This window comes from Microcaecilia unicolor, chromosome 7, assembly GCF_901765095.1.
Source record: "Microcaecilia unicolor chromosome 7, aMicUni1.1, whole genome shotgun sequence".
Lineage (NCBI taxonomy): Eukaryota > Metazoa > Chordata > Amphibia > Gymnophiona > Siphonopidae > Microcaecilia > Microcaecilia unicolor.
Window position 1 is genome coordinate 53,497,610 of NC_044037.1, and position 23,625 is coordinate 53,521,234.

At 39.9% G+C, this 23,625-nt stretch overlaps 1 protein-coding gene across 1 annotated transcript in view; it reads left to right on the forward strand.

The window, feature by feature from the left end:
- The window catches only part of TENT5D (terminal nucleotidyltransferase 5D), a 44,482-nt gene extending 31,991 nt beyond the window's left edge, over positions 1–12,491 (forward strand). The window contains exon 3 of the mRNA XM_030209486.1: positions 9,845–12,491. Coding sequence (XP_030065346.1) covers positions 9,864–11,039 — 1,176 coding nt within the window. The 5' untranslated portion in view covers positions 9,845–9,863 and the 3' untranslated portion in view covers positions 11,040–12,491. The remainder of the gene's footprint in view (positions 1–9,844) is intronic.
- The last annotated feature ends 11,134 nt before the right edge of the window (positions 12,492–23,625 follow it).

The following is a 23,625-nucleotide window of genomic DNA, read 5'->3' on the forward strand; positions in this document are numbered from 1 at the left end:
TGCCATAACCGCAGGGCCCTTTTTACCACAGCTTGGTATAAGGTCCCCTAACTGCACACTCACTCTCTGCCCCCAGACATGCCCCCACCGAGAAAAATTCAGAAATATTTTTAGCTTATGGTTTGCGCACGCACATTGGGGTTTTACCACAGGATGCCTAAGTTCATCCCGCAGTAAGCCCTTTTAAGTTGCAGGTAGAATATTTCATTATAAACCTATGCAATACACTAGCTCAGAGCACCACTGATATTGAAAATTTCATCGATGGTCTAGACCCAACCTCTGGTGAATACCCAGCGGACCGAATCTGGTTAAACTTCGCTTTCCTAACCGCTGAAACAATCACCCAGGCGATTAAAAGATTCTCCAACATTCAATGTAAACTGGATACTTGCCCCAGCTACGTACTAAAATCCGCACCCAACCGCTTCATTGCTGACCTCACAACCCACATAAACTACATGCTTCAACAAGGCCTCTTCCCCAAGGAAAATGGTAACATCCTACTCACCCCTATACCAAAAGATACCAAGAAAAAAACAAACGATATCAGCAATTACCGTCCAGTCGCATCCATCCCACTAGTAGTCAAACTGATGGAAAGCATGGTAACCAAGCAACTTACGGACTATATAAACAAATTCTCTATACTACATGAATCACAATCAGGATTTCGTCCCATCCATAGCACTGAAACATTACTAATTACTCTCCTAGCTAAATTCAAACAAGAAATAGCTACAGTTATAAACATACTTCTCCAATTCGACATGTCTGGTGTGTTCGATATGGTAAACCACAAAATACTACTAAGCTCCTTGAATACTTCGGAATTGGTGGAAGTGTACTCAGTTGGATCAAGGGATTCCTAACCACCAGAATATATCAAGTGAAATCAAACTCGATCATATCCTCACCATGGAAAGCAGACTGCGGAGTTCCTCAAGGATCACCACTATCACCAATACTTTTCAACCTAATGATGACCCCAATAGCCAAGTCCTTATCCAACCAAGGCCTAAACCCTTTCATTTACGCAGACGATGTCACAATATACATACCTTACAAACATGATCTAACAGAAATCAACAATGAAATCAAACTCAGCTTGCACATCATGAACTCATAGGCGGAGGCATTTCAACTGAAATTAAACACAGAAAAAACACATTGTCTTATCCTCACATCCCAATACAACATGTACAAACCCACTAACATAAACACGCCAGACTACACCCTCCCTATTTCAGACAGTCTGAAAATTCTCGGCGATACAATTGATCATAATCTCACACTAGAGAGCCACGTGAAATCTACAATGAAGAAAATGTTCCACTCAATGTGGAAACTCAAATGCGTGAAACCATTCTTCCCGAGAGAAATATTCCGCAAGCTGATACAATCAATGGTACTAAGCCATGCAGACTACTGCAACGGAATCTATGTGGGTTGCAAAGAACTAATCATAAAGAAACTTCAAACCACACAAAATACGGCTGCCAGGCTTATATTTGGAAAAACGCGTTTCATAAGCACCAAACCCCTGCGAGAAAAACTGCACTGGCTCTCGATCAAAGAATGTATATCATTCAAAATCTGCACCCTGGTCCACAAAATCCCCTACGATGAAGCACATGACAGACCTCATAGACCTACCAACCAGAAACACAAAAAGATCAATACGAACATATCTAAATCTCCACTACCCAAGCTGCAAAGGACTCAAATACAAATCAACTTATGCATCCAGCTTCTCCAACATAAGCACACAACTTTGGATGTGTTACCTAATGCAGTGAAAACAACATATGACCCCCTAAACTTCCAAAAATCACTAAAAACTTGTTTGTTCAAAAAGGCATACACTACCGATCTAACATAAATGCCGGTACCCTGCAACACAACGAAAACAAAGCTCGCACTGGACATAATTAAACTCTTCTTCCCTATGATTCCCTAATGGGTCTATTACACATGAACTTTACTCTTCCTTTACATTACTTTGTATTTGTTCATACCGTAATTGGCGATCGCCTCTATGGTACTATGTAAGCCACATTGAGCCTGCAAATAGGTGGGAAAATGTGGGATACAAATGTAACAAATAAATAACATAGTACAATACTTTATTAATATGACTGCAAATCTTTGCAAAACATTCTAGATCATACTGCTCTGCTTTTTCCTTATTGAAGAAGTGCAAAAAATGCATGGGCACAAATATGTGAAACCTTATCTGATTTCTGATAATATTTTATCATACATACCTTAAGAGGAGTTAGCTCAGGTTTTTTTTGTTTCCTTTTGTTCTTTCATTAAAATTTTTTTTAAATTCATCTAGTTTCATTTCATTTATGTAAAATGAAATAAATAACAATAGAAAACAAAAACAAAAAAAGAAAAATGGTGTCATAGCTCCCCTTACTACACCTTGTCCCAGCATTCAAAGAGGGCAGCAGCAATCCCCAATCGTTTCTGTACCACCAAGTCCCTATTTCAGGATGAGACAGGCAAGGCCGAATGGGGGAGATTGCAGAAGGACCACAGGGGCTTGAATTTTTTTTTTTTTTTTGGCTAACTGCAGGATAAGGAACAGCAAGGAAAGAGTGTTGGCTCAAGGCTGGCTGCTCTCCTTTTGAAAACAATAGAAAACAGAGAATGAACTTTTGCTTTTTTTTTTTTTTAATAACAAAGAAACCCTTTTACAAAACTGTACTGGCAAATGGGCTTACCCTCAGATTCTATATATGGCACTTTGAGTTACACATGTAAATTTGGACGCATGCCCAATTTGCATAGACAACTTAATTGAATAATGAGCCCATCAGCGCTGATAAGTGGGCAATAACAAGCAATTATCGGCACTGATTGGCAATAATTAGAATGTACGCTTGCATCTTTTTAGGTGTAATCTATAAAGAGGTACTCATAAATTCTAGTGCGCGGATCTAGTTACTCTAGGTTCCATACCGAGGGAATACATTTATTTCCCTCAGTACAGGACCTAGAGTAATTGACTGGGTTAAAAATTGGTTGAACGGAAGGAGACAGAGGGTAGTGGTAAATGGAGCTTGCTCTGAAGATAAGGATGTTATCAGTGGAGTAGTGCAGGGATCAGTCCTAGGGCTGGCTCTTTTTAACATCTTTTTGAGTGATATTGCAGAAGGGCTATCTGGTAAGGTTTGTCTCTTTGCAGATGAAACCTAACTCTGCAACAAGGTGGACACCCCGGAGGGTGTGGATGACATGAGGAAGGACATAGCGAAGTTTGAGGAATGGTCCGATATTTGGCAACTAAGATTTAATGCTAAAAAATGCAACATCATGCACTTGGGTCACAAGAATCCGAAGGAACAGTACAGTTTAGGTGGTGAAGTGCTTCTGTGTACAAGGAAAAGCAGGACTTGGGAGTGATTGTGTCTGATGACCTTAAAGTGGCCAAACAGGTAGAAAAATCGACAGTCAAAGCCAGAAGAATGCTTGGGTGCATAAGGAAAGGGATAACCAGCAGGAAGAAAGAGGTGATGGTGTCCTTGTATAAGTCTCTGGTGAGGCCTCATTTAGAGTACTGTGTGCAATTCTGGAGACCACACCTACGGAAAAATATAAACAGGATGGAGTCGGTCCAGAGGGCAGCTACAAAATTGCTAAGCGGTCTTGGACATAAAGCATATAAGGACAGGCTTATGGACCTCAACATGTATACACTGGAAGAGAGGAAGGAGGGACATTAGGTCAGGAGTAGAGTTTAAGATTAATTTAAGACTACAAAGGTAGCCAAGCTTAAAGACAGTTCATCATAAGGAACTGTTTGAAATTTTAGGATCTTGCGAAACCTGGTGTATGCATGTATGTCTCTTATTTTAGAAGGCAGGAAGTTCCACCATTTGGTCCCTAAGAATATAAAGTCTACAGAATAAACTGATAAATTGGTGGCGGTAGGGGCTCATGTTTTAATGGGATCATTAGTGTGTTGCCATTGTTGAAAAACTTCAAAGACCTTTGTAAAGGCGCGGAAGAAGGGTTGCCTTTGAAAGCTATTCAAAAAATGTATTCTTAGTCCAATAAAAAAGGAATCATCTTATTTTCTTTTCTCTGTTTTGTTTTATTTCTATTTATTACACAGTATATTGCATGTCTTTGAGAGTGCTATTGCAATGTCTGCTCTATATTTTCCCTTTCTCTGTACACTGTTTTCACTTTGGTTTGTACTTTTTAAACTTTTTTGGCTTGAGTAAGATGTGTTAAATATGAAATTGTTATTTATTGTTATCATTTTCCTGTAAGTGGCTCTCTTTCATCCTATAGTAAAAAGCTAACAGAGTCGTGACCAAAACCAAAAAGAATGATCCACACCAAGGGTGCTTCAAAGTTTATGTAATCTTCAGAAAGACTCAACACGAATCATGTTTCAAAGAAACATAGAAATATGACGGCAGATGAAGGCCAAAGTGACCACCATAGCTTGCGTCAGGAGTCTCAACAGTGATCTATATAACAGTACACTATATTTAAATGTCAAACAGTGTTATGATTGGGGATGTGAGCCCTTGTGCCCCGACTGAGCACAGCGAAAATGGAGTGCCACCGCGCTCGGTCAGGCAGCCAGACAACCCCAAGCTTCACCTGCACTTAGCCACTGTCCCCCAAGAGTTGAGCCCCTGGGTTCAAGCAGCCGGCAGGACTTCCGGAACCAGCAGGGTTGCGCGACCACTGACCAGACAAGTGGGAGCGCAGACACAGTCCTGGAGCAAGGAGTCAGCGAAGCAGCAAAAACAGAGAACAGTCCAAAGTCTGGGCTGGCAGCAACACAGCATGAAGTCAAGAATCAGTCCGAGGGTCTGGGCAGGCAGCAACACAGCGTGAAGTCAGTAAACAATCCGAGGTCAGGAACACAGGAAAACACTGGAACAGATGAAGACCACAACCTCTATGCGAATAGAAGCCAAAGCAAGGAAGGACTGGAAACAGGGCTTTAAATAGTGGAATTAGGCTCAACCATGTGCAGCTGTTCCAAGATGGCCTGCTCCATCAGAGGAGATGCTCTACACCCAAATATGGACTTCCTTCCTGAAGCTGCTCAACTCCAAGATGGCTGCCACCACCTGAGACGCCCATCTCCAAGATGGCCGCCCTAACCTGGAGATACCCACATCCAAGATGGCCGCCGCATCCTCGAATGCCTATACCCTGCGCAAGCAGACTGCACCTCTGGAGGAGTGTAGCAGAGCGTAACAAACAGCTGATAAAAACTATACAGCGAAAGAGCTGCTACAAAAAAAATTTGTGTTATACCATAAAGTCTCTAAAATGCTGTGGAACAGCATAGATCTCTACAGCTGTTTGCTTGTTACCGTGAGTTACCTGTAGAGGGTAGGTCTTCTTTCTCTTTCATCTTAACCAACATCACGTTCAAGACAATAGGAGACAAACTACATAAATTTCATTAATTGAGAAAAAAAAAATGAAAGGATGAGACATGGAATAAGGAGATCCTGTACTGACATTGACGGAATCTGTTTTACACCTGGTGATTTCTTTGTCATGAATTATGGTGGACATAGATACAGGATAGCTTGATAAAGTCATTTTGGGAGGAGAAAGATTGATAAGCTCAGCTCATGAGAGGGACCTTGGGGTGATGGTATCTGAGGATCTCAAGGTGATGAAACACTGTAATAAGGTGGTGGCCACAGCCAGAAGGATGCTAGGCTGCTGTCACGTCTTCAAAGCTGGAACTAGGTTTGTGAGCCCTTGGGCCACTGCCGAGGAGCGGCAGCGGCAGGCAAAACCACCCTACACCAGAGACAGGGCAGAACTCTGACAAACAGTTAGGCTTCACCTACACATGGCCACCTTTCGCCAGGAGTTGAGCACCTGGCTGCAGGTGGCCGGCAGGACTTATAGGACAGGGCAGGAACAGGATCCCAACAAGGCTGAACAGGGACTGAGGGTCAGAGGGGAAAGGAATATACAGGGGCAGCAAGGCAGGGAAAGGCTAAGCTAAAGGACAGGACTGAAAGCTGCAAGCAGCCACTAAAACAGGGAACAAAACACTGATTAACAAGACACAGAACTGAAAGCTGCAGAGCAGCCACTAAGACACAAGCAGACAAGGACTAAACACAAAACTATAACCCAGAGACAAGACTAGAAAACAAACCACAACCTAATCTAACACACAGACTAACTGAAAACAGCAAGAAGTTCAGGCAAGAACCCACACAAAGCAGAAGTGCAACAAGCACCAAGAAACCAGGGCCTAAGGTGATGCAAAGGCAAAGCAGAAAGGTTTCAAAATGGCTAATAAGCCCAGCAGCAGCTGAGGCTGAGCTGCAGCAATCACCAGGCAACTACGGGTGCTGTGTAGGTTCAACCAAGGCAAGCAAGTCTGGCAGCCAGGAAGATCCGGACCGGACTTGGCTGAAATCTGGAACGGGTGACAATAACCAGACAGTCCATTGTAGCCACCAGGTCTGGCCACCAGGTGGCGAGAGGAAGGAGAGCACGAAACATGGGCACAACCGTGACAGCTGCATAGAGAGGAGTATAACCAGCAGGAGAAAGGAGGCATTGATGTCCCTGTACAAGTCATTGGTGAGGCTCCACTTGGAGTATTGTGTTCAGTTTTCAAGGCTGTATCTTGCTAAGGTCGTAAAAAAGACTTGAAGTGGTACAGAGAAAAGCAACAAAAGTGGTATTGGGGTTTGCATCTCAATATGTATGAGGAGACCTGAACATGTTTATCCTGAAGGAAAGGAGACATGGGTGATATGATACAGGTGTTCAAATATGTGAAAGATTAATTCACAAACAAGCCTTTTCCAGAGATGAGAAGGTGGTAGAACTGGAGGATAGGTTGCAGTGGGGCGACTCAGAAATAATATCAGGAAGTACTTTTTCATGGAGAAGGTGGTAGATACCTGGAATGTCCTCCTGAGGGAGCTGGTGGAGATGAAAGCGGTAATGGAATTCAAAAATGCATTGGATAAACACAAAGGAATCATGCATAGATGCATGTATGCACAGTTACACTAATATTCTATACAGGACAGTAGGAACCTTTCTTCCTTTATAGAATAGGTTCCCACCAGGTGCCTTCTGGGCACCTATTTATAGGTGCCCAGTTATAGAACTGTGTCTTATATAGAGGGTAATTCTATAACAGGGCACCTAATAAAGGAATGGGTTTTGTTTCCCATTTAAGTCTTTTCTATGAATAAGAGAAGGCACCTACTGTTCTTTATAGAGTGTTAGAATAGAACAAGTGGCAGAAAATGTGCCTACGTTTAAGGTGTGATCACTTATCCCAGCCCTATGGCTGGTGTAAATGCTTGTGCTTTGATCAGGGGTTCTCAACCCAGTCCTCAAGACACACCCAGCCAGTCAAGTTTTTCAGAATACCCACAATAAATATGCATAAGATAGATTTCATACAATGGAGACAGTGTGTGCAAATTTATCTCATAAATATTCATTGTGGATTTCTTGAAAACCAGACTGGCATGGTGTGTCTTGAGGACTGGGTTGAGAATCCTTGGTTTAAATGTTAGTCAGAATACATATAAATTATGGAACCAGAAAATGTTCAAAGGTAAAATTCCAAGGTTTATTGGTAGAAAACATGCTTGACATGACCACATTGTTCCTAAAGAGGTTGCATCAGGGGTAAGTGGACGTTTTTGAGTCTTCAACATGTAAATGTCTGAATTACTGTGCAAAGGGAAGTTAAAAAAAAAAGTCATCTATCACAGAGACTGGTATACAGCTAACCTCTTATTCAAATATGATAGCAATTGGGTGTTTCATCATTCATTTATAAATTGAAAGGTACCCCACTGAAGAAAGATGCCATTCAATGCCATTATTTCATGGACCAAATCAAAGAATGAGTTAAATATACAAATGAAATCATGCTAAAGTTGTGTGTAATTGTTAGAAGTATATTTTTATGTTCAGAACTGAAACTGAAGATGGTGTATTGATCAGCTAGTATACACTGAGAATTTCTTTCAGTGCTTGGAAGATTAATATTGTGGCGAGAGCAGAGTTTGTCAGCAACGTGCCATTAGGAGAGACATTTTCATATTACTGCTCTGTTGTTGCCACACGGAAACAATAGGGAACCCTTTTCCAGGAAAGCAAGCTCACAGTTTGCTTGAGTCTAAATATTGCTGTCCATTTGATTATCCTCTGATTCGTTTGGACAATAAGCGATTTGAAATCTGAGCAAGAGAGTTTCCATTTAAGCAGGCCCTTACTGTATTTCAAAAGAAATGGAGATGCCATTAGTTGAATTTTGTTTATATTCATTTAGGTTTCCAAGCAAAGAACATGAACAGGCAATATTTTGCTCTCTTAAGCTATGTAGCCCAAGAATACTCTTCACTGCTTTATGACCGATGGATCTCAGAAAATGGCAGAGGTCAATAAACAAAGAAGTATTTGTCACACCTAAAGTGCAAAGAAAGCCAGGATAATCAATAATACATTTCTGCCCCTACCCTGCCTCCCTCATGTCCACTCTTTAGTAAAAGAGATGTGGGGGAGAAGTGAATTTCTGGAAGTATTTCTCAAAAATAAACACCTTTACATATGAGAATCTTTTAATAAATTTAATAATGAAATTATCAAGATAAAGTTTCACAACATACATGCACACTATGGAGCTCATTTTCAAAAAGCAAAAGCATCCAAAAAGTGGCATAAATCTGCATTTGGATGTTTTTCTCACAAAAGCGTCCAAATAGGTATTTTCAAAACCAATTTTTCGACATTTTTCTATGAAGTCCATCAGAAGTGCGTTCAAATCACAAGGGGACATGTTAAGGGCGGGATCTGGGAGCTTTCCTAACACTTAGACATTTTTCAGTCATAATGGAACAAAACAAAACCATCCAGAACTAAAACTAAGACATTTTAAGCTAGACCTATTTTTATAACGAAGAAGGCACAAAAAGGTGCCCTAAATGACCAGATGACCACCCTCCAAATATGTGATTTAATACAATACTTGCCAGTCTCTATGCCAGCCTCAAATGTTATACTCAGGTCCATTAGAACAGCATGCAGATCCCTGGAGTAGTCTGGTGGTGGGTGCAGTGCACTGCAGACAGGTGGATCCAGGCCCATAACTCCCCCTATCTTGTACACTTGTTGAGAAAACTGTGAGCCCTCCAAAACTCACCAGAAACCCACTGTACCCACATATAGGTGCTCTCTTCACCTATAAGGGCTATAGTAGTAGTATACAATTGGAGATAATGGGTTTTGGGGGGCTTAGCAGACAAGATAAAGGAACAGTGGTGAGATGGGTACCTGGGAGCATTTTATGAAGTCCACTGCAGTGCCCCCTAGGATTCCCTATTGCTTTTCTGGGATGTCTGGGGAACCAATCCTCTAAAAATGCTGACTCCTCCTACATCCCAATGGCTTGATTTTGTGCGTTTTGCATTTGGACATTTGTTTTTCGAAAATGGCCAAAAAACATAACATCAATATCACAAAACCTTATTCAAAACAGTATTTTTGAAAAAAAAAAGATAGATGTTTTTCTTTTTTGAAAATGACCTTCTTTCCCATTCAGATTTTGGATGTTTTTTGCAAAACGTCCGAAGTTGGACTTAGATGTCATATCAAAAATGTCCCTCCACAAATACTAAAAAGATAAAATTTGATTATACAGTATTTACCAAATGTACTATTTATAAACAGAAGCCACAGAGCATATGAAATGTGTTTAAGTTTAAGAAAGTACCTTATTGTGATAAACTTTAAAAATGTAAGACGTTTTAATATTTTTAAAGAAACTTTAACACTTCTTTATGTTTTCTTTAATTTAAAGCTGGTCAACTGATTCCACAATGACTGAAAGCACAGATTACAGATTCAGTAATCTCACCTGGGATCAGATCCAGATATTAGATCAGGTTTTGACTGAGGTAATACCTATTCATGGAAGAGGGAACTTTCCAACACTGGAGGTAAAGCCAAAGGATATTATTCATGCAGTAAAGGAACAGCTTGTAGCAAAGGAGATCGTTGTCCGTGATATCCGTTTGAATGGATCCACAGCTAGTCACATCCTTATAAAACAAAATGGAACCAGCTGTAAAGATCTGGACATCATTTTTGGGGTAGAGCTTCCTGGAGAGCAGGCATTTCAGACTGTAAAGGAGATTGTGTTGGATAGTCTTCTGGATTTTTTACCAAAATGTGTCAATAAGGAAAAGATCACTGCTTTAACTATGAAGGAAGCTTACGTGCAAAAGATGGTTAAAGTCTCTAATGACCATGATCGTTGGAGTCTCATCTCTTTGTCAAACAACAGTGGGAAGAATGTTGAGCTAAAATTTGTAAACTCACTCAGACGACAGTTTGAATTTAGTGTTGACTCATTTCAGATAATACTAGATTCAATGTTAAATGTTTACAAAGATGAACACAGAGAATTGACAAAAGATTCTCATCCCACGGTTATTGCAGAGAGCATGTATGGTGACTTCAAGGAAGCAATGAATCACTTGAGGTACAAGCTTATTGCAACAAGGAATCCTGAGGAAATTAGAGGTGGAGGCCTTCTGAAATATAGCAATCTTCTGGTTCGTGATTTCAAACCAACATGTCAGACTGAAATCAAATCTTTGGAGCGTTACATGTGTTCCAGATTTTTCATTGATTTTCCTGATGTGGCAGAGCAGCAGAGGAAGATTGAGTCCTATCTGCGCAACCATTTCATTGGCGAAGAAAAGAGCAAATATGACTACCTGATGACTTTGCGTGGAGTGGTAAATGAAAGCACTGTTTGTCTCATGGGTCATGAACGAAGACAGACTTTGAACATGATTACAATCCTGGCTTTGAAAGTGCTTGGAGAGCAGAACATCATTCCTAATACAACTAATGTCACATGCTACTACCAGCCTGCTCCATATGTCAGTGACAGGAACTTCAGCAATTACTACATTGCTCAAGGGCAGCCACCTATCTTCTACCAGCCCTACCCACTTCACATACATATGCAGAGTGGTCTGGTGTAGTAGAGAGAAACAGGAGCCTCCCAAAATAAAGACCTTTCTGGATGCAAAATCACTTTGTCTAAGGACTGACCTGACCTTTGTGCTAATTGCCAATAATCTTTTATCAGAACCTGTACTATACCATGAGTGAGCAACCATGTTCCATCTATCACATATTTACTGTAGATGTAACATTGTCAACCATCACTCTACAATTTATGGTGATTTAAATAGGTCTACTAATGATTAAAAAAATACTCTGTGATAGGGTTATATACTCCTTTTGGTCTAAAAAGGAAAATAATCATATTTTATTTGTACAAGTCTGTCCAATCTCATTGGTTCAAGGTGCCATAGAACAGTCATTCTCTTTTTTGAAGGATGACTGAGTTACATACGGTATTAGTTTCAGATGGGGAAATAAGTAAATAAGCATTCAAATTTGCTAACTTGCTGAAGTTATTATACTTTAGAATGCAATAGGATGTCAAGGAAGTATAAGATAAGTAAAGTATTGATTATAGCAGAAATAAAACCAAATGTGGCCAGGAGGACATACAGTAGCTGCCAAATCATAAATTAGTATTAAATAAAAACATCATCCTTACTAAATAATGAATGTATTTTATGCAAGTATATTTTCTCCAGAGATTGGACTAATAAAGTATTATAGCACATATGTTTAAGATTTAACTAAAATCCTTTCTGAATGAAGGCCCACTTTACAGAAGCTCAAACTACAATATTGATGCCACTTTACAACTTTGTATAATAATATTTTTGGATTATTCATGAGAACAAAATTGCAAATGCCACTCAAAGTGATCAATTCAAGTAACTAAATGCCAATATCTCATATCATATCTTAGGTTTATTGGTATGAATGTTTGTCAGTTCATGGGAAATGATAGGTTAATGATACTTTTAATGGTGATCTAGGAAGGAAAGTCGAGCTGTGGGATATTAGACAGTTTTGGTAGTGATATCCACAATTTTATAATAGAACTGTCCTGTGCATATCTACATGTCTGTTCATCTTGTAGCAAATGAATAATTTGTTCTTATAATCAGGAAATGTAAAAGATAATTTATATTTTTTGTGTGTATGTGTACCAAAGATAAGTTTATAGACATGTCACACAAGTGCCTCACTCTACCAGTTATTGCATGAAAACAGATGTTTACTTTTAAAGTGCTCATGGAAAATATAATGTAGACAGCATGGATAGTTTTAAGAGATTCTTTCCCTAACTTCTGGTGGCAATTGTGATCTTCTATTTGCAAATATGAAGTTGAAGAATTTATAAGCAAATATAAAAACACAGGGGTTAATTTTTCAGCTGGTGCTGTGAATGACTTAAGTTAAATGTAAGCACTTAAGTTAGTCCGTATAGTCAGTGCTGCTGTCCATATAGGTAGCAGCATTATATATCCAGATAGGGCTAGATTCTATATATGGTGCCTGTAAATTCCATTAGGAAAAAAATACACATAGGTGTATTCTCTAAAGTACGCCTAAATTTTATAGAATATGCTTAGTTTTCTGCATGGTATATAGAATACATCAAGTGCTTCTCCATGTGACCAAATTTAGTCACAGCCATTTATGCCACGTTTTACTTGGTATAAATCCCGACACCTAAATTAGGCGCAGAGCGGGTGTATTCTATAACAACCCGCATATATTTTACAAAATGCCCATGCCCCACCCATGGCCATGCCCCCTCTTCAACTATCATGACTTAGAATTTATGCACACCATATTACAGAATATGCTTAGCGAGTTGTGCGTGTAAATCTTAATACCAATTATTGCTGATAGTTGCTTGTTAACATCCAATTGACAGCACTGATTAGCCACTTAATCAATTAAGTTATGCATATTGTTATAGAATTTGCTTCGATTTCCACATGGAAATTAAGGCACGATATATAGAATCCAGTAGATAGTGTGGTCACTATATTGGTATCATTTAGTTTAGTCCTGATATTGGTAGACTTAAACTAAAAGTACAGCATATCTGGTTAGCAGCTGAATATTGACACTATCCGGACAATGTTTTGCCAATCCTTGCTCCGCTATCGTCCCATTCCCTTCTTATGCAGATAATGTCAGGCTGTTTGATGATTTAAATGGCCCAATATTAACTGTATATTTTTTGAAAATACACAGAGAGGTGTTATAGGTTCACTTGCTGCTGATAATCATATACGTTGCTTTGAATATTTGCCTGACACTGAGTGGGCCTTTTATAAAGGCACGCTAGTGTTTTTAGCGCATGCTAAAAATAAGCATGTGCTAAATGCTAGAGATGCCCATATATTCCCATAGGCATCTCTAGCATTTAGTGTGTGCTAAAAATGCTACCGTGCCTTTGTAAAAGACCCCCTGAGTATGTTCTGTAAGGTGTGACAGAGGTGCCAGTGCACTAAAGTACATTAACATCAGCCTTTAACATGTGTTATCACTATTTCACTCATAAATAATGACTGATGCTAATGACATGTAAATAAGGCAAACTGTAAGCAACATACCTACTTTACCTGTGAATGTTATTGAAGTGTGTAGTTCTTTTTTTTTTTCTTTTTGCATTAATGCATCTTCGACACAATTAGCACACATAAGCTTTTTGCTTTAGTCATAGCTCATAGCTGTTTTTCACAATTTTACAAGTTATTACTTCATTAGTTTAGCTTTTGCATTAAACTCTTCTAAGCTAATTTTTGTAAGTGATAGCATACTTTACTATATTGCTCTCAGAACTCCTTACTTAATGCATATTTTCTGCATAGTGACAGAATGCATAAAAGTCCTCTTTGAATATGGCTTTTCCTTGTATAAAGCACTGAGCGATGTTTTCAAAATAAATGATTGACCCATTGGACAAGCTGAAAACTTCTTTACATTTTTATTTCTATGTAATAACAATTGCAGTCCAATTGCTGCAGTAAAGAGTGCCCTTAGCATGCTTTTGAACCGGTTTTTCCCGCACACTAAGGCCATTTTTCCCGCAGCAGTAAAATGGCAGAGTTTCCAATTTTTGTATTCATGGCCATGCACTAATGTTCAGGAGTAATGTGACTGTACTAGGAGGAAAAGCCTCAAGAAGCTCCTGGCATTATTGAGCAACGGGAGCAGGACTGCTTTATCATCGGCTCAAAAACCTCCTGTTCACTCCTTAGTATGTGTCAACGAAGTTTGTAATTTATTTATTTATTTATTTATTGCATTTGTATCCCACATTTTCCCACCTATTTGCGGGCTCAGTGTGGCTTACAATAAGACATGAATAATAGAAATACATTTGATACGACTAAGTTATGGATTACATTGAACAGAGTTGTGCGAGACATTCGAATATCAATGGGAGTATAACAATGGGACATCAACATGGAAACATTAGAAGGAGACAATGGGAAAAAAGGGCATTGTTAGAAACCTAGGTATATAATGTACATTGTTCCGTGAGTAAGTGAATGATTGACTGGATAGAGGGATGGGGGATCAGAAGTGGATGTGTATTGAGTTGGTGAACAGTGAGTGTGGTTTCTAAGTGTTTTGGCTCTTTCCGTAATGTTTTTGCTTACTGTAATGTCACCAAATACAGAGAGACAGTAAAACAAGCTTTTACTTAGCTTAATATAGTGCTTCCTTTTCCCAAAATGGAGCAATTACCCACACTTAAATTTAGATGCAGATGCCCTTATTCTTGAATTATGCTTGTAACTTAGAGGAACACCTCTGATCCACCCATGGCCCTCCCATTTCCACAACCTCTTTTTGACTCGTGTGTAAAATTTACACATGTATATTTCAATTAAGTCTAATTAGTGCCATTAATTGCTTGTTAAAAAGCCAATTATTGGCACTAATTAGTTTATTAGTCAATTAAAGTGTGTGCGCAAATTGGATACACGCCCAATTTTGCACATGAAATTTTTAGTGACTTTTATTGAATTAGGGGGATGGGGACACAGAAAGCAATCTGAAACTTGCTGGTTTTCTAAGAAGGAAAAGGCAGTAATGTCCAGTTAAGGTAAATCCATAGGAGCCAGTGCTGTGGGTGCTTGAGCACCCCCAATATTGAGAAAATTCCATGTATGTGTCCTAGGAGGGGTTATTTCCATTGGGCTTAGCACCCCCAATAATTTTGAAAAGTTGGCTCCTATGGGTAAATCTAACCATTTCTGCGCTGTTTTCTGTCATTTGAGGAGAAAAAAGGGTTAAACACATATCTCTGCAGTTTTTCACTGCGGCTAAGGTGTTTTTCTTCTCATTCATGTGTGATTAATTAATTTCATAGTAAAAGAAGAACAAGCTCATAGTACAATGCAAAATGAGTCGTAATATTTTCTCAGGGCCCTTTTACAAAACAGCAGTAGGGCTAAAGTGCACCAAATTGGCATTACTGCCGGGGTAGCATGCTCGCCCGGCAGTAATTTCAAAGTTGGTGCACACTCATTCCCATGGTAGAAAAAAATTTTCTATCGCAAAGGGTGTTCCCAGTGGTAATTGGCAGCACAGCCACATTGGCACGTGCTATATAGTTACCGCATGGGTAGCACAGGAGCCCTTACCACTAGGTCAGTGGGTGGCAGTAAGGGCTCAGGCCATAAATAGGTGTATGCTAGTTCTAATTTTAGCGCACACCCATTTCCTAGTCCATTAAAAATGCCCTTTTTCCCAGTCACGGTAAAAAAATGACCCAACGCGCACCAAAAACACGCACCCGCACTACCACAGGCCACTTTTTACCACAGCTTAGTAAAAGGACCCCTGAATGATTTCTACTAAGCTTTTTATATAGTAACATAGTAAATGATGGCAGATAAAGACCTGAACGGTCCAGTCTGCCCAACAAGATAAATTCATTTTACATGGTATTTGCTACTTTAAATGTATACCCGAGTTTGATTTGTCCCTGCCTTTCTCAGGGCACAGACCGTAAAAGTCTGCCCAGCACTGTTCCTTACTAAAAGTTCTGAAGCTAACATCGAAGCCCCTTAAAATTTACACTCCAGCCCATCCATATCTATTCAGCCATGATGAGGGCGCAAACCGTAGAAGTCCACCCAGCATTGGTTTTACTCTCCAATTACCAGCGTCTCCACCCAATCTCCACTAAGATTCCGTAGATCCATTCCTTCTACACAGGATTCCTTTGTGTTTATCCCACGCATGTTTGAATTCCATTACTGTTTTCATCACCACCTCCCGCGGAAGGGCATTCCACGTATCTACCACCCTTTCCGTCAAAAATACTTCCTGACATTACTCCTGAGTCTGCCCCCCTCCAACATCAATTCATGTCCTCTAGTTCTATCACCTTCCCGTCTCCAGAAAACGTTAGTTTGCGGGTTAACACCTTTCAAATATTTGAATGTCTGTATCATGCCTGTTTCTCCTTTCCTCCAAGGTATACATGTTCAGGTTGGCAAGTCTCTCCTCGTACAGTTTGCAATGCAAATCCCAAACCATTTTTGTAGCTTTTATTTGCACCGCTTCCAGTCTTTTTACATCTTTAGCAAGATACGGCCTCCAAAACTGAACTCAATACTCCAATTGGGACCTCACCAACGACTTGTAGAGGGGCATCAACACCTCCTTTCTTCTGCTAGTTATAACCCTCTCTATGCAGCCTAGCATCATTTTGGCCACAGCTGTCTCCTTGTCACATTGTTTCTTCACCTTCATATCCTCTGACACCAACACGCCAAGGTCTCTCTCCTGAGTCAAGCTTACTAATCTCTCCCCTCCTATTCAGTATCTCTCTTTTGGGTTTCTGTACCCCAAGTGCATCACTCTGCACTTCTTGGTATTAAATTTTAACTGCCAGACCCTCGACCATTCTTCTATGGTTCGGAGATCCCTTCTCATCGTTTCTACTCCCTCCAAGGTATCCACTCTATTGGCTATCTTCGTGTCATCCGCAAAAAAGGCACACCTTTCCTTCCAACCCTAGTATAAGATGTGAAAAATCTCTTACTATATCAAGTAGCAAACAGACGCATCCAATTAGTTCATCTGTTTCTAGTAAATAAAGCCAAAATGTGTAGCTGTATTTCTGATTGCACATATTGAATCCAAATATGTTTTGGAAATGTCCTTTGGAAGTTTAAAAAAAAACACTTCTGCTTCTATTTGTGGTAGTTCTTTGTACTGTAGAAAACTACTCAGCAAGGTACAATAGAAAATTTTAAAATCCCAATAGCACCTCAGATCAATTTTGTCTTAGATCTGCCCCTTTGAGCTTCCAGTTTAATAGGAACCAGGGCTATGAGCCTTTATTCACAGCCACCCAGGGGTTTTAGCCACTATTTTATTCCCCCTTCCAATTCAACTAGACCAGTCTTTGCAGTGACAGAGCTCAACTGCAGGTTATGCATTAGGGATCCTTCCAGATACCTTCAATCACAGGCCTTAAATCTGACGAATGACCTGGAATCTCTCCTTCTCTCCTGTCTTCCTGTATCCTTGGCCTGCCCGGGGAACAGGGAACTTAACTTGGGAACTGGACTACCAGCTACTCTACATGGCAGCGTATGTAGCACTACCACTGAGCTACTGGGTTAACCTCTACATATTGCCCATCTTAACCTTTTACTCTTAAACAGTGCATTTTGTCTAGCAAAAAAAGGTGCCGGTACTCAAATGCCAGGCCACCCTTCAGGGTTGGAGTGATCATTGAGGGACCCACTCTACAATAGCCAGAATCCCTGCAACCAGTCATAGAATCTACGACAAGGCAGAATTTGTATGTAGAACCTGAGCTCTTTCATTCAAATTCGAGAACCATGGGTCAAGTTTAGCAGACAGTGGAAAGGGTGCCGGTACTCAGTACCCCCTCAAAAAAAGCCCTGCTCTTAAATCATTTACCAGTTTTGAATTACTGTGATTTTAAATCCTCACTTTTTTCCTAATGCTTTGATTACTATCACATTCCTTTATTAGTCATGAATGAGTCTCTACTTTTATCTTAAATTACTGAAACATAACTGTAATGTTATACTCACTTCCAGTTGTAATTTTTGTCCTTCCCAGTTTCAAATTAGTTGAGAAGATGTTTATTAAGTATATAAAGGAATGATGCCGAATATAAATGCTTTTATTAAAATAGGCCTATGTAGCCACGTTTCACCTATAGAAGGCTACGTCAGGGGCAGCGACTAAAGGGGATATTGAAAGCACACTTTTTCTCAGTAAAAACAAGGATGTTGGCAGACAGCCACAGCACTTCCTTCCTCCCCCCCCCCCCTTGCTTTTACAGAAGAGGGGAAGTGTGGTTTGCCCTGACACAGCCTTCAAATGCCACTTGGCGCGCGTCCGATGCACGAGTTTGAATTTTTCTGATGTGCGTATCGGACGCACACCAAAAATGAAATTACCACAAGAGCCATGTGGTAGCCGGGCGGTAACTCCATTTTGGCATGCGTTGAGCGTGCATAGAAGCTTACGTGGCTTAGTAAAAGGGCCCCTTAATAAATTATTATAAATATACATGTATTCCCCTTGTAAAGTACGAATTATACATATATTCTCATATATGTTACACTCCTTTACATATATTCTGAAAGTCTGGCCATTCTACATCCAAATCATACCCAGAACACACCTCTTTAGAATCCATGTGACCCATGACAACTACACATGTAAATAGAGCCATTGTAAAATCAGCATTTACACATATAGATGACATGTTACCCTTTTAAAATGACCTCCATTGTTGCTAACTGTATTTAAGTTCACTTCCTGAGATCTATTTTCTTTTATCATTCTATTTACTGTGGATTCCACCTGCCTCTTCTGTACTGGCATCTTAGTTAAAACAATTTTCCAGCATCTTTTGCAGTGCCTCTGAGGCAGGCATGTCATCAAACTGCTCATTTAGCCAGGGATTTAGAAAAGTGATTGAGGGGGCAACTGTGCCTAATCCTCTGATACTTAAAATGTTCTTAAAAATGTAAAAACTTACCTTTAGGAGCTTAGCTCTTCAATTGGCTGCTCTGTATCAGTGGAATTTTATAGAATGAAGCACTTACATTTTTTAAGTGCTGGTACTTTCATGAGTAAGTAGAACAATCCCATTTACACATATAAGCACAAGTGCTTATTATACTGTGTATGTATAAATATCAATTTTAGATACAAATGTAGACTGGGGAACTAAGATGTCCAAGTCAGGATGTAGTAAATCCCCACACTGTTTTACAAAGCATATGAAGGATTACACATCCATGTCTTTCTAGGTCCTGTGGGAGCAGCAATTTTAAAATATTGTACATGGGGAAAATGCACTGTTGTTTCCCTATAATATACGAGCAACTTTTTAATTTGCTGCTCCCAACAGCATCTATTCCCTTCCCTTTCAGTCCTGGCATCATTTATTCTCCTTCAATATCCCCCAGCATCTGAGCCCCCTTTCTGATAACCCAACATCAGTGTACTCACCTGACTCTCCCCTCCCCCACCACATGAGAACCTCGCCCCCCCCCCCCCCCAAGCACCCCCAGTGCATTAGAACATCTATAGTCCAACTGTCTCCTGCATTGTGCCTATATATGGTAGCCTGACCTCTAACAGTTTTACTATGAGATTACCACTAGGGATTGCAGTTGTCATTTTTAACCTGGAACCAGCACGAGCAGGTACGACTGGGGATCACTCCTGCTTCACTAGACTACTGGCGACCCCAGTCAGACCAGGATAGGGGAATCGTGGTGTGAGGGTCATGGAGCCAGTTGGTCCATAGGATGCCAGGCAGTCAGGGGCTTTTCAAGCCAGGGAGAGAGGGTTTGTATGGGTGTATGCTTTTTAATACTATTATCCGGTCAGTTTAATTTTATCATTTTTTATGAAGTACTGTGCAGTTTGACAAATTTTGTTTTTCTTTTTATCTGTTTACTATAAGCCTTTAGTGAAATATAACTGGACCCATAGTATTTGTGCAATAGTTCAAGTACTGTTGGTTTGACTGAGGTTTAACTTCTTTTATGATTTCCCTTCTCCTCTTTACCCATTAATTTCCTTGCTCGTTCTATGTCTTGTCTATCTGTTCTACCTAGATTATAAGCTCTTTGAGCAGGGACTATCTCTCTATGTCAAGTGTTCAGCGCTGTGTGCGTCTGGTAGTGCTATACAAATGCTATTAGTATTAGTAGTAGTAGTTTTATGATGTCCCCAAAATGACTAAGTGGTCTATTTATTAACTTGTGCTATGGGTTTGCACCTAATGCATATTAACAACCAGTGGTAAGGTGTGTTAAAAGTGAAATATCTGCAATAACAGTTGGGTGTATTCCCAGAGCTTTGAGAAAGGTGGCTTTGCCGTAATGCTGACCGGTATTCGCTACCATCATTAACAGCATGGCAGCTTACGCAGACTGCAGTTAACTACACCTCAAGAGATGTAATTAACTGTTCCACATTATCTGCTGTGTTTGCAGTTAATGGTGGTAGCAACCCCCATATTAGCTGCAGGGCTCAGTTCCCAACCATTCCCTGCCCCCAAATTAGAATTGCCATGTTAGGTGTTTCACTCTGTAGTTACAGCACACTAAGCCCCAGATTCTATACATGGTGCCCAAAATTGGATGCCGATCCAAGATGTACCCCCAACTAAATTGGCTCACAAGCCAATTAGGGGTAGATATTATATAAGGTGCCTGAAAAATCCATGAGGTAAAAAAATAACTCTGTATTGGAACTTATTATTATTGTTATATTTCTTTTTATATAATATTATAAAGCAAGAAGATAGACAATACCAAGAACAATAGAGGTTAGGTGGCAGTTATGCTAAGTAAATATAAAATACACACACCCTTCATGTACTATGAAATTCCATCACATATCAATGCCCCAAATTATGGCAGCTCTCAAATGTGATAGTGTGGTCAGGGTATATTGAACATGAGTTCACACCCCAACAAGAAAATTTGCAAGAATATGCAATATGCAATTATTCTCAGGAATAATATGTTTAATCGAATAGTTTGGTATGGTTTACAATATTGTGAAATTGTCATTTGATTTTAAAAGGATTATTGTTTTTTCATATTAACAAACAGTTTTACACATGTAACATTCCATGTAAATATTAATTTTAACAAAATATTACACTTGAAATATTTTTTAATTGTTAAAATGAATTCTAAAACTTCACAGTAAAGTAAAAATATCCATATATACCAACCTCTAATCAGCATCAGTGAATGTAAAATTGAAATATGCCTCCAGATATTATTTTTTTATTTTTAAATGTGTTGAGGAAAAAAGTTTAAGCTATTTTATTTTTCATGTACTCAGAATGTCCTTATATTGTTTTACGTTTAATTTATATTCTATTTGAATATTGTAATTTGTATAATTAGAAGTTGCAAAACAAATTCTATTCATTCATTATGAACATGGGTTACATAACTTGAAGGTAACTTTATATTATTTGAATCTTAGGGGCCCTTTTACTACATTACGGTGCTCTCGGCGCGTGGATTTGCCATGCACTGAGGCCTTTTTTACTGCAGCAGGGTTATTGTGAAAAGAAGGAAACGGCGGCCATTTCCTGGGGGACCCCTTACCACCTCCTATTTGGGAGATTGTAGGGGCTCCCATGCTAACCCATCGGTAACTAGGCAGCGATTACTGCCAGCTAAGCCCCCAGTGGAAAACAAATTAAAAATAATTTCCGGCACGTTGGAAATGGTACATGATGGGGGTGGCATTACCGCGTGACAAAGTAGCAGTAGCTCTACCACCGCTTTGTAAAAGGGCCCCTTGGTTTGACTAGAAACATACTGTTTTATTTGATTTCTGTGTCCTCAAAAATCTTCATCTTTTTCTGGATTATATATAGTTTTTAAGAACAATTTCAAAAATATGCCTTTTGCCTTTAAATTGTAAGACTTAAGCCCTACACTCTACTCTGATGTGAGCAGAGCTCTGTAATGGAAACAACTGAGTTCATATCCTAACACTCATGGGGGCCTGTTTACTAAAATGTGTTATATTTCATGTGGATTTAAACACGTTAAAACACTTAACATGAAAGTAAAAAAAGCTAATACACCACATTAACAGCATTCATTAACAGTCTTGTTAATTATTTAGGGGCCCTTTTACCAAGCTGTGGTGAAAAGTGGCCTACGGTAGTATGGGCGTGTGAAATTGCCTTGTACCAGGCCACTTTGTACCGCAGTAGGAAAAAAACAATTTTTAAATGGAGGTCAATAATGGCTGTGCACTAATAAAAAAAAATTGGTGCATGGCCATTTACTGCCTGAGCCCTTACAGCCTCCTATTTAGTAGGCGGTAAGGGCATATATTCTAACCCTGATTACTGCTGGGCACCCCTACTCCCTGCCCCCCATGCTAGAAAATACAATATTATAATCTGGCGTGGGAAACAGCACGCAGCAAAAACAAAATTACCACCAGGCGCATCTGGTGGTAGTACATTTTGCCACATGCTACACATGCGGTAGTCTTACCGCCACTTAGTAAAAAGGGTCCCTTAATATGGACACTTATATTAAGGAGTGGGGACTGTGCCTTGCTGTTAACATGGGTGTTGTTAATACCCATTAACTGGTAACATATAGAATAGTTAATGTCATCTCTTGTCATGTACAGTGTGTGAGGGTTTTTTACGAAGCGGCAGTAAGTCCAACACGGGCTTACCGCTCGCTATTCCGGAACTACCGCAGCAGCCCAGTGGTAGTTTCCACCCCCAGCGCCCGCCACTTCTGGTGCTACAAAAATTTTTATTTTTGTAGAGCTGGTGTTTACCTGGCGATAATCTGGCAGTGCGGTTACTGCTGGGTTGACCCAGGAGCCCTAACCGCCACCTCAATGGGTGGCGGTAAGCGCTCTCCCAAAATGGCCATGCGGCAAGTGGTTGACATGCCGCATGGCCATTTCTTTTTTTTTTTTTTAAAGGCAGCCTTTTACCTGCTGCGGTAAAAGAAGGCCTGAGAATGAGTCAAAAACACACGCTGATGCCAGCGCAGGCCCCCTTTTACTGCAGCTTGGTAAACGGACCCCTTTGTTAGAAGCTGTACTGTTAACACATAGTAGTAACCACTGCTTCACATTAACAACGCAGTGACCTTCCCTAGGAGCCACAACAGTTACCACACTTTAACTTTCTCTGTTAAGGCATATTAACTGCAAAACCTAGCATATAAGTACATAAGTAATGCCATACTGGGAAAAGACCAAGGGTCCATCGAGCCCAGCATCCTGTCCACGACAGCGGCCAATCCAGGCCAAGGGCACCTGGCCAGCTTCCCAAACGTACAAACATTCTATACATGTTATTCCTGGAATTTTGGAGTTTTCCAAGTCCGTTTAGTAGCGGTTTTTAAACTCTGCTAAGCTAACCACCTTCACCACTTTCTCCGGCAACGAATTCCAGAGTTTAATTACACGTTGGGTGAAGAAAACTTTTCTCCGATTTGTTTTAAATTTACTACACTGTAGTTTCATCGCATGTTGGTTAATAAGTAGGTAGGTCCCATAGCTTGAACACTGCATTGTCCTAATCCTAGCACTAAAATTTCAATGAATGTAGCAAAACAAAAATCAAAGATGTGTGACTTTGACATGTCT